Source organism: Polypterus senegalus, chromosome 3 (genome assembly GCF_016835505.1).
Source record: "Polypterus senegalus isolate Bchr_013 chromosome 3, ASM1683550v1, whole genome shotgun sequence".
Lineage (NCBI taxonomy): Eukaryota > Metazoa > Chordata > Cladistia > Polypteriformes > Polypteridae > Polypterus > Polypterus senegalus.
In genome coordinates this window covers 38,958,496-38,971,118 of record NC_053156.1, presented here as the reverse complement: position 1 = coordinate 38,971,118, position 12,623 = coordinate 38,958,496, and the positions used below count along the sequence as shown (strand labels likewise).

General features: G+C 44.2%; 1 protein-coding gene across 1 annotated transcript in view; it reads right to left on the bottom strand.

Annotated features, from left to right (window-relative positions):
- The window catches only part of LOC120525040 (fibronectin-like), an 84,044-nt gene that overhangs the window by 58,622 nt on the left and 12,799 nt on the right, over positions 1-12,623 (bottom strand). Inside the window, exon 3 of the mRNA XM_039746990.1 lies at positions 5,269-5,637. Within this exon, the coding sequence (XP_039602924.1) occupies positions 5,269-5,637 (369 nt within the window). The remainder of the gene's footprint in view (positions 1-5,268; positions 5,638-12,623) is intronic.

Here is a 12,623-nt window from a genome sequence, read left to right as displayed (position 1 = left end):
CTCAACCACTAGCCCCCTGCCATCTATTGTGGAAAAAATAAATCAACTGAAACAAGAGAAGCTACAACAAAGTAAAGAACAGTAAAGTTCACGAAAGGTATGGCAGCACTTGAAGCTGTGCAGTGGAGAGCAACCAAGTGCATCCCAGGACTTAAGGACACGTCCTACTGTGGCAGACTCAGAGAATGAAACCTGTTTAGTCTCAAGCAGAGGAAACAGCATGGGGACCTCATCCAGGTCTTTAAAATCCTCAAAGGCAACAATAAAGTAGATCCTAGAGAATTCTTACAACTAAAGAGTGACTCCAACACCGGAAGATACCAGAACAAATGAGGGGAAATGCATTTAATTATGTGTTTATCAACAGCGCCTGATGACCCCGACTCTCTCGGCTCACTGACCCAAAGTCTTACTTGTGTTTCTGAATGGATGAGTAGTAATTTTCTCAAACTAAATAAAGAGAAATTGGAAATCTTGGTGACTGGCAACAATGGATATCATGAGGATATTAGAAATAAACTTTATCCATTAGGATTAAAAGTCAAGATGGAGGCAAAGAATTTAGGGGTAATTATTGACTCTGACCTGAATTTTAAATCACATATTAATCAGATCACTAGGACAGCATTTTTTCACTTAGGAAATATAGCAAAAGTTAGATCCCTATAACTTTGCAAGATGCTGAAAAATTAGTCCATGCTTTTCTTTTTAGTCAACTAGATTACTGTAATGCACTCCTCTCATGACTTCCCCCAAAAATATCAATTGGTTACATCAGTTGCCGGAATCTTAACTAGGGAAAGAAAATCCGAGCACGTCTCACCAGTTCTGATGTCACTACTCTGGTTACCTGTGTCTTTTAAAATTGACTTTGAAATAGTGCTTATGGTTTACAAAGCCTTCAATAATCTCACTCCATCTTATATATCAGAGTGTCTGACATCTTATACTCCAAATTGTAACCTTAGATCTTCAAATGAGTGTCTGCTTAGAATTCCAAGAGCTAAACTTAAAGAAGTGGTGAAGCGGCCTTCTGCAGTTATGGACCTAAAATCTGGAATAGCTGACCAAAAGAAGTTCACCAGGCTAATACGGTGGAGCACTTTAAAATACTGCTAAAAACTCATTATTTTAATATGACTTTCTTATAACCTCATTTTAGTGTAACCTTGATATTTTATATATGCATTTAATTATCATTTTTATCATGGCTCCACATGGTATTGTTTTCATCATGGCACTTCTTTACACAAATAGTTGGGGAAATCTGAGACAAGCCACCAAGACTTGGAGACTTGACGACCTTTAAGAAGAACCTGGATGAGACATTGGGACAGCTTAGCTATTAGCTAAACAAATGAGCTTGATGGAGTGAATGATCTCCTCTCATTTGTCAGGTTTCTTATGTTTTTATGTCCTTATTTTAGAGAAAATGGACAACAGTAGACGGTGGCGCAGTGGTAACGCTGCTGCCTCGCAGTTAGGAGACCCGGGTTCGCTTCCCGGGTCCTCCCTGCATGGAGTTTGCATGTTCTCCCCGTGTCTGCGTGGGTTTCCTCCCAAAGACATGCAGGTCAGGTGGACTGGCAATTCTAAATTGGCCCTAGTGTGTGCTTGGTGTGTTGGTGTGTGTCCTGCGGTGGGTTGGCACCCTGCCCTGGATTGGTTCCTGTGTTGTCTGGGATTGGCTCCAGCAGACCCCTGTGACCCTGTGTTCGGATTCAGCGGGTTGGAAAATGGATGGACGGATATCAGTTCTAGAAAACATGAATGAACTGGTGGGTCTCTTGCTTCAGTTTAAACATTATGCAGACGGAGAATCAGAAATAAAAACGGTGAACCCCCTTCCAAGGCAGTTTACAGGTGTATTGTGAATGGGTTTATTATTTTCATTTTTGCATGTTTTTCTCCATCTTTTTACAAGATCCAGAAGCCATTAGGGGGTTTCTTGAGTCCTAGAACCTCAGTCTCACAAGAGTATTCATAATTAATGCTTTCTTTTGTTTTTGTTCTTTATTTTGGTCTGTTTCCACTGAACCAATACCTTACCATGGTGGAGTGGTTTGTGTGATCAATGATCCCTTTAGTGATGTCAGAGTCATGTACTCCTTGTAGGGCCACCCATGGTGACAGGGTCAGTGGTGAGGTCCTGACTAAGACTGAGTCAGCATCCCTCTCATGTCCCAACAAGAGCCCACCCAAACACATGGAGTCCCACCAGAAAGTGAAGCAATGTGACTGAGGACTGCACACCTTCACTACCACCAACATCAACAATTCCTTTGTGTAAGCTCTTCCTTCCATCCATCTACCTCACCCTTTTTTCTTTAGTGGTTTTGACCTCTGCTTAACAATGCAGCAGTTTAGAAGATTGTCTTTGGTAGCACTTCCTTATCCAAGTTTGTGGATTTAGAACAACCTGTTTGTGCCTTTAAATCCTGTTACTTCTGCTTCTCTAGTTTTGTCTTAACGCAGAATTTTTTCAGTTTGTTTTTATCCTTGAATTCCACCTTGGGAGTAGTGTGCCTGACTTCTTGGTTTCCAACAATTTTTTTTTGGCTTTGCCTTTTTCTCCTTAATATTATTTATATTTCATCCTTGCTAGCCTGTCTAGCATCATAACAGGTACAACTCTAGAGTGACTGTGACCGAGTATCTACACTAGGAGGTTAGTAGGCTCGTTCAGTCACATCGGGAGTCTGTGGTAGTGCCTGATCTGGCCAGTTGAAGCCCTCGGCCATTAGACAAAGCTGCCCTGCTGGCCAAGTGAAAAGCATTCCACATTTTTTTAAAGTGTCTTTTTCTTTTTCATTCTCTTGGTATTCACTTTCTCTTTATCACATCTATGTAAATGTAGAGAAATTGAGTATTTAATCTATAAACTTTGCGTCAAGAAGGAATTTAGGAATTTGATCTCTTTTCTGCTTAATTTGCCTTTATAAACCAACCACATGAAATGCTAAGTTGTAAATTTTAGAGGTACAGAGCAGCAGATAGATAGAAATGCGTTATATAATAGATAGATAGATAGATAGATAGATAGATAGATAGATAGATAGATAGATAGATAGATAGATAGATAGATAGATAGATAGATAGATAGATAGATAGATAGATAGATAGATGATAGATAGATAGATAGATAGATATGAAAGTTACTATAGATAGATAGATAGATAGAAATGTGTTATATAACAGATAGATAGATAGATAGATAGTGGTCACCAATCAGCCACCTACTTAAGGAGCCGCCGCCCTGTAATCAAGGCTGGAGTCGGGTGAGGAGGAGGACAAGGTCGTGGCAGAGGAGGCGAGGAGAGGCCCGAGTGTTGGACTGTGACTTTTGACTTTGGGGAGACTGTGGGGTTGGTGACGGTGCACTTTTGTAATATAGTTGTAAATAAACGTGGGTGATGATTAAAACGGTGTCCGTCTGTGTGTGTCCGGGCCGCTATACTTCACATTGGTGTAGCCGGCAGGATGCTCCACCTGGGTCGAGGTGGGGACCTGCATTCCAGAAATGTTCTGTGAAAGGCCCGGCGCAACAGGGGAGCCCACCCATGTGCCGCAGGGACGGCGTGCACCCAACCCCGCAGCAACAAAGTGCTGTATGGACCATTGGGGGTCCGTTGAAGGACTTTGGGACTAAGGGGCGGCCCACCGATGAGGAGCCCAGGACGGGGGCTGCCGAGAAGGTGACACTGGGGCTGTGGAAGCGCAGCAGCAGCGGAGCTGCCTAGAGAGACGCTCTCCAGTGAGAGAGGAGAGCGAGAAGGCCAGCCAGAAATTCCTCCTCAATACAGGCACGGGATTGGACAGTGTGCCCTGTTCTCTTGCCAGCAGTTGGTCAAAGGCGAGAGCAGGGAATGTCCATCCCGTGCACCCAGGAAACCCGAGTGGGCCGCAGGGAAAGGCCCATAGAGAGCAGTCGGTCGGTGGAACCACTCACAAGGTAAGCCCACCGCTGGCTGCTTCTCTCTCCTTGGCAGCTGTGTTACAGGAGCTGCAAGAAGAACTGCGCCTTGTGCTGTCGCCGCCGGCCGAGCGATGTGCCCTCCGGGCGGAGAAGCTGCAGTCAGGAGGGATGGCAGTGGCATCAGATCGAGAGCCGCATGCAAGTGAGGATTGGCGCACAGCGGGAGCTCCTGGACGGAGAGACACAGCGGGGAAGGTAAGTGAGACCGACCCCGTGGGGCCGGGTTTGCGCTCTTACAATGAGCAGATCCAAGCCACTGCGGCATCCCAAATTAGGCGGAGGAAGCGGCTTGGGGAAGCCATTTCCTCCGACATGGGAGGACGTGTCGCTGAGTGCGCACGTCCCGTGAAGGGCTGTCCTCTGCGGAGGCAGAGGAAAACCCTGCAGCGTGGGAGGTGGACACAACGCCTGAGCCCACGGGTGGTACCCTGGCAGGGACCACCGACTTACCGAACGAGGAAGCCGAATGGGGGAGCAACAGAGTGCCGATTGGAGCGGAGAATGTTGGCCCAGCTGCAAGGACGAGCCAAGGGGCTGCGTCAGGGCAACGTCCCCGCCCCTTGTTTTTCTGTTTTCTTTACAGGCTCGGGCCCTACCCTGCAATGTGTCAGCTTGGCGCCGAGGCGTCTTCGTCCTCGTGGAATGGTCTGCTGGTACCGGGAGGTCCCAGCTAGTGGGGGAGTACTGTCGCAGGTGGCTGGATGTGGTCACCAATCAGCCACCTACTTAAGGAGCCGCCGCCCTGTAATCAAGGCTGGAGTCGGGTGAGGAGGAGGACAAGGTCGTGGCAGAGGAGGCGAGGAGAGGCCCGAGTGTTTGTGTGTGGACTGTGACTTTTGACTTTGGGGAGACTGGGGGGTTGGTGGCGGTGCACTTTTGTAATATAGTTGTAAATAAACGTGGGTGATGATTAAAATAGTGTCCGTCTGTGTGTGTCTGCGCCGCTATACTTCACAAAAGATAGATAGATAGATATGAAAGGCACTATAAAAAGTCTTATTTTTGCCTATTAGGGTAAGTTGTAAATTTTAGAGGTACAGAGCAGTATTAGATAGATAGATAGATAATGTGAAAGGCACTATAGACAGATAGATAGAAAGATAGTTAGATAGAAATGCGTTATATAACAGATAGATAGATAGATAGATAGATAGATAGATGGATAGATAGATAGATAGATAGATAGATAGATAGATAGATAGATAGATAGATAGATAGATAGATAGATAGATAGAAATGAAAGGCACTATAAAAAGTCTTATTTGTGCCTATTAAACTAAGATGTTGTTTACCTTCATAACATATGGAAGGCAGCAAGGAGTTACAGTCTTCTTCAAGCCAGGCTCCAAAACTAAGTAGCTTGACACAGGTGTCTTCTGTATTGTTAGGGTCAGGACTTTGAGGATACCAGTTTTGGAAGACAAGCAAAGTATTGTCTGACCAGCGGGACCAGCCCATAGGACCACCAAGCTTTTTTCTCATCCCAATCCAAGAATCATTGGTCAGGATATTCCCCAGCACAGCACTGTTGTCAGGTGTCACACTCACAAGTTCCTTGAAACAGGCCTGGCAGTAACTCCTCGCGTTATCCCAGGACAAGTTGTTGTTCTGTTTGAAGTACAATCTTTCTGCTGCACCCAGCTGGGTGGTAATCACTGCAGCTGCAAAGTAAAATATTGAAATGGAGAACAGGATTGAAATCAAAGTACAATGCAGGATCAATGAGGGTCTCAACTGTTATATCTTGTTTCACTGGTCTAGATGCACCAACATTAGGAAAACTAATAAAAAGACCCTGATTAGTTTAAAGAACGTTAGGCAAAATCAGTCACAAAGGATTTCATGGCAGCCATTTTGACAGTCACCTGCACGGGAAACTCATGGGCTTATTCTACACATTTTGCCCACTTATGCATTACACAGACCTGGCTGGGTGAATTAAGGCTTCCTCCATACCAAGATGGGTCTGCATTGTTTTGAATGGACTCTGCTCATGATTGTGTGGCAACAGAGTGTTTACAACCACAGTTGTGTGGAATATCATTACTTGAAAAGTACTGAAAAACTCAAATCTTACAGTACCGGCATTTCAGGATTTCCAGTACAGGAAGTAAACATCAGCTTTCTTCTCCATCATCCCTAATCTTCCCTCGACACCTTCTATTGCAGGTGTGGACAAAGACCATTTCATAGACTTCATGAAACTAAACTACATGCTGCAGCACAAGCAGGGCTTCACAGGAAACCCCTGCCATCCCCCTTATTACTTTGACGTGATCAGGACTTCATGGGAGACCCCAAAACTTATTGATTTGATGTGAATGGTACTTCACAGCTATCAAGAGGGAAAAAGTGTGTCGGCACCAGGGAGGCTGGCGAAAGATGGAGGATATTGGAGTTTTCTATTATGTGCTTCAGGAACTATTTTGGTACTAGTAAGGAGGTCCAAAAGCTGGTATTGATATCAAAGTCAAAATGTTAGTACCAATCCAACACTACCAAAGACTCAGATGTCCATATACAATCTTTTCCAGAACCTGCACGTTCTCCCCACATCTCAAAGATGTGTATTAGGCTAGTTGGTGGCTTCTCTTCACCCTGCATCCCTCTAGCTCTGGCTTTATCTCCCTTCCCATACACCTGCATGGCTCCTTTTCAAATCTAATTTAACTGCCCCTCTCCCTTTGCAACATGTAGTGTCAATATTGTTAAAGTGAAAAACATCAAGGTTGTTTTTAGGACCACTGCTATCTTATATCATTGATTTTTTGGCATTATGCTGAGAAACTCTTAGCCTCTCTTATAAAATGGCACATCTGTACTCTCATCTTTTGTAACCCTGTCTTCTCAGTTGGCAGAAAGACTTGCAGTTTTCCTCTCTGGCACCACCAAGGAGTCAGTCATCTTGGTGATCTGTTTGACGTTTCAATCCCTATAATCTTGTTTTCCATCTTCCCAGTTACTCCTTTTTCTTTTATTTACAGCTACCATCAGTGTTCTTTTTTCCATGTTGCTCCTTTTCTCCCAAAACGCTCTGTAAATCAGCTCAAAACCTTTTTTTTTAATCTCACAATTGTCCTGTGAGTTTGCTCCACTGGCTTCTCCACTGTCTTGGCCAAATATTTTTACGAATATCACATTACCACACACACACTACCAATTCATTAAACTTAAAATAATTCATAGACTTCACCCCGCTCCCTGTAGACTTCTCCTGATCCACTTTGTCATATAGAATTTACTCCCTTCCTTGGAGGTTGTGGCAAAGGAGAGAAGTACAGTAAAACCAAACTCAGTGCCATTATGAACAATGCTGCATATCTTCTCACTGACACATCAACACTCAGGACTGTCAGCCAACGAATCATTTAATAGAAGTGTGTCAAGAAACAATATGGAATCTCCTTTATAGCAACAGCAAAACTCTTTTATAGTGCCTCACTGAGACTGGGACTGCCAAGTCAGAATTGTTCTTTCTTTTTATTTCTCTTTGCTTTTAGGGCTCGTTCATACTTCATGCTCAGAACGCGTACGTGCACGTATCATGGCTGCCATGCATTCCCAGCGTTCATTTGATGCGTCCGCTGAGAACGTCTTCAGAAATGAATGCGACGCGTGCACAAGGGGGCACAGTGTGCAAAAAGATGGAAAGTGACTTCACATTCTCTGGATACTATCTACATGTGACAGAAAGTCTCTATGTCGAACCTATGAGACTGATGTGTGTGGAAAATGAATGTTCTCTTCGTTCCCTTGTACTAATTGATGTCTGATGTAAAAGCATGCTTTGCTGAGCAAAACAGAAAAATATTTGTCCTAAGGATTCAAGGTCTGAGCATTCCACACATGAGTCTGCCTTATCACGTTTTCCCTTAGTTTACATCTGAACGCCATAACAAATGGGGCCAAGAAATCAAGTTGCACAAGGGGCGTTGAAGGGGCTCAAGGATTGTGTATAATAAACGTGTTGACTGTTACATTTCATAATGATATTAAATCACGCATTCTAGGGGTATAAAAACTTGCCCCATCCAACAGAGGGGTTCAGAAGAGCCCTGACGCTGTCATGTATATTGATTGTCTGCTTTTCTGAAACTTTTCTCACTGTGACACTGAAAAATAAAGCTGCTTTATAACCACACCTACTGTCTTGTCTGATGTCTTCATCCACAGTTTTTTGGCGCCCAACGTGGGGCAGGAGAAGGGCAGACGACTCCTCGAGCAGGATCGTCCAGAGGACCGTGGTGGAGCCGATTCCGGCTGGATTGGGTCCAGCTTCGGTAAAAGTTAGGAATGGCCTGCCTTGGGTGTTTCATGCGTGGGGAGTCCCTGACCTCCTCCTAGCCGATACAAGGCACGACTTGACGGCCATTTCCAGGCAGGTGGATGGAGTCACAGTGAGTAGATTGGGGGATTCCTGTTAGTTTGACTGGTGTGCCGGACGTAATACGAATATAGAAAGAAAAAAGAATAGAAAGCATATGCAAAATAAAGAATAAGAGAACATACTCTATCAGACCCATAGGAGGGTTATAGGGACTCACGGAAGGTGGCTTTGGGACACTACGGAAAATGGCACAGTGTGAATGTTAGCAAGTCACCCCTTGTGAAGTGGAATAGAAAAGGGCGAGTGGCACGCTCCTATAATAATTAGAGGAATGGGGTGAAAGGGTGTATTTAGAGAATGTGTGTGTACATAAATGGGAGGTCGAGTTTTTCATCCCCTGTCTAGTTATACTCTTGTTTTAATGGGTTGCTAAGGTGAAGGAGACAATACCCTGGCAGATTGACGCATACAAACCGTCTGATGATGGGATCGGGGTAAAAACCTCCATATCCCGGACTCCACGGGGCGTATTGATGTAGGATTCTGCTGATGCGAATAAATGGACATGAAGTCACTTGAAGCTAGAATCCGGGGATAGGAGCGGACAGCGGATGGAACGGGGTTTATCAAGGGCTGAGTCACTTTCTGCTGAGATCCTGCCTACCTCACTATGGGAAAAACAAATAGCAAGCCAGTCAAACAGTCCCCCCAGGGTCCTAAAAACCTAATGTTAGAAGGATTATTTTCGGGGAATCACCAGGCTCATAGTACGCCGTCGGGATCGAAAGGCGGGTCCCCTAGAAAGCTCATTGAAAAGAAGACAGGATTCGATTTTAAAAAGGCATGTAGGAAGTGGAATAAGGACAGTGGAGGTAGATGGCCAGTGGAAGGAACCGGAGATATGAGTGAGATACAGAATATTAGAAAAATACTGTGCAGAAATACACAGGGTTGTTGTAATGGAGGTCCTTATCGGATGGATATGTATGACAGATGGGAATTGGTTATTAAAGACCGTACGTTGGAAGCAGCACAAAAACGGAATGAGCTTTTAGCTGCTGTAGTGAAGACTAGAAAGGAAAAGGAAGAGCTGCTTATAGCTTTACAGAAAGTGCAGGCTGATTCGGGACCCCAGTCTGAAGGAAGGAGGAAGAGGAATGATAAAAAAGACCCTTTATATCCCGTGCTCTCTTCCCCAACACTTTACCCACAACCCCTTCTACTGCCACATTTACTCCTTGCCCCAATGGCTCTTGTGGTTACCGATGCCCCAGCTACTGATGATTTCTTTGATGAACAATATCAGTGCGACCCCTCCTCACTTACGGATCCGGATGATGAGACTGACGGCCACTTGTTAGGGGCTATGGGAGGCTCTTCTAATTCACACAAAAAGCCCTCCATTTCACAATGTACTAGAAGCAAGACCCTCCGAAAGAATTCCCCTGAAAACTTTACCCCATTTAAGTCCCCAAAACCTTTAGCACCCACATTTTCATGCCCTTTAATTGAGATCCCTAACCCCGACATGATCCCACACTACCCCCAAGAAATGATAATCCCACTATATGATACATCGTAACTGGGATATTCAAGAGCTGAAAGACATAGTGTCCGAATTGCCTGATCCTAAGGTAATCGGGGGGTTGAAGTTTGTGGAACAATTGCAGCAACTAGACGACATGTACAAACCCAGTGCGGCCGAGTGGACCCAGGTGCTATGCAGAAAGTTGGGCACAACTTGGGATACTGTCAACCATGGGCAGCATAATGGAGTATAGTGGCAGTGGAATAAGGCATTGCCTCGTGGACAAAATAATGATGGTCCTTTCCTTGCCCAATGGGAACCCATGAAAACTGCAATAGCCGCAAAATATAAAAAGGGCACCGACTGGTCCCTTATTTCAGCTGCCAAACAAAAGAAAGATGAGACAGTAGATGAATGGGCACACCGCATTCAGGACTTGATGAAAAACCATTCTGGTTTAGACAGCCCAGACGACCGTGCCAAGGCAACAGTTCCTCCTTTTGTGTCAGGACTCAGAAGTGATATCCAAAATAAGGTACGCATGTCCTGTATTGGATGGGAAAGTGCCACTTTTGATGAAGTTAAAAGACACTCGGAGCATGCTGAATGACAGACTAAGCAAAAAGAGTCAGATACTCAGACCAAGTTAATCGCAGCACAAATGAACTATTATGCAGGTGGAGCCGCCTCAGACAGGGGCCGAGGACGTGGATTTTTCCGAGGCCGGGGGAGAGGTCGAGCAAACAGAAAAATATTTGTCCAAAGGACTCAAGGTCTAAGCATTCCACACATGAGTCTGCCTTATCACGTTTTCCCTTAGCTTACATCTGAACGGCATAACAAAAGGGGCCAAGAAATCGAGTTGCATAAGGGGCGTTGAAGGGGCTCAAGGATTGTGTATAATAAAGTGTCGACTGTTACATTTCAAAATGATATTAAATCACGCATTCTAGGGGTATAAAACTGGACCCCACCCAACAGACGGGGTTCAGAAGAGCCCTGACGCTGTCATGTATATTTGATTGTCTGCTTTTCTGAAACTCTGCTCACTGTGACACTGCAAAATAAAGCTGCTTTATAACCACACCTGCTGTCTTGTCTGAAGTCATCGTCCACATGTGCGCTCTTTGATGTTTGATGAATGGTTTGATGTGGTGAAGCAAAATGCCGACAAATAGATGCATTCGTGGTGCTTTTATATTCAAGCGTCGCATATTTTCCATCGTAATGACACAATACATTTTAAAAGTCTCACATGCCACCTTCTGCGTCGTCTTTTTTTCTGGGGCCTCCTCCGGTACTGACAACAGCAGCAACAGATCACCACACTGAACACATTAAATGTGTGATATTCCAACTCTTTGCACATTTAGAATCCTTAGATTTATACATGAGATCACTTTCATGATGAAATGCATTAAAGTATGTATGTTACATTTTACAGATAAAGATGGTGGCGGAGAGTTAGCACTGCTGTCTCACAGGGAGTCACGTCACTGATCTTCCCTGAATGGAGTGTACATGTTTTCCTGCTGGTTTCCACAGTGAGGTCCAGTATCCTTCAAAAGGTATGCAGATTTGGTGACACTAAAGTGACTCCATTGTACAGTTAGGTCCATAAATATTTAGACAGAGATAACTTTTTTCTAATTTTGGTTCTGTACATTACCACAATGAATTTTAAATGAAACAACTCAGATGCAGTTGAAGTGCAGACTTTCAGCTTTAATTCATTGGGTTGAACAAAAAGATTGCATAAAAATGTGAGGCAACTAAAGCATTTTTTTAACACAATCGCCTCATTTCAGGGGCTCAAAAGTAATTGGACAATTGACTCAAAGGCTATTTCATGGGCAGGTGTGTTCAAGTCCGTTGTTATGTCCTTATCAATTAAGCAGATAAAAGGCCTGGAGTTGATTTGAGGTGTAGTGCTTGCATGTGGAAGATTTTGCTGTTAACAGACAACATGCGGTCAAAGGAGCTCTCCATGCAGGTGAAAGAAGCCATCCTTAAGCTGCGAAAACAGAAAAAACCCATCCGAGAAATTACTACAATATTACGAGTGGCAAAATCTACAGTTTGGTACATCCTGAGAAAGAAAGAAAGCACTGGTGAACTCAGCAACACAAAAGACCTGGACGTCCATGAAAGACAACAGTGGTGGATGATTGCAGAATCATTTCCATGGTGAAGAGAAACCCCTTCACAACAGCCAACCAAGTGAACAACACTCTCCAAGAGGTAGGCGTATCGATATCCAAGTCTATCATAAAGAGAAGACTGCATGAAAGTAAATACAGAGGGTGCACTGCAAGGTGCAAGCCACTCATAAGCCTCAAGAATAGAAAGGCTAGGTTGGACTTTGCTAAAGAACATCTAAAAAAGCCAGCACAGTTCTGGAAAAACATTCTTTGGACAGATGAAACCAAGATCAACCTCTACCAGAATGATGGCAAGAAAAAAATATGGAGAAGGCGTGGAACAGCTCATTATCCAAAGCATACCACATCATCTGTAAAACACGGTGGAGTCAGGCAGTGTGATGGCTTGGGCGTGCATGGCTGCCAGTGGCACTGGGACACTAGTGTTTATTGATGATATGACACAGGACAGAAGCAGCCAAATGAATTCTGAGGTGTTCAGAGACATACTGTCTGCTCAAATCCAGCTAAATGCAGTCAAACTGATTGGGCAGCGTTTCATGACACAGATGGACAATGACCCAAAACATACAACCAAAGCAACCCAGGAGTTTATTAAAGCAATGAAGTGGAAAATTCTTGAATGGCCAA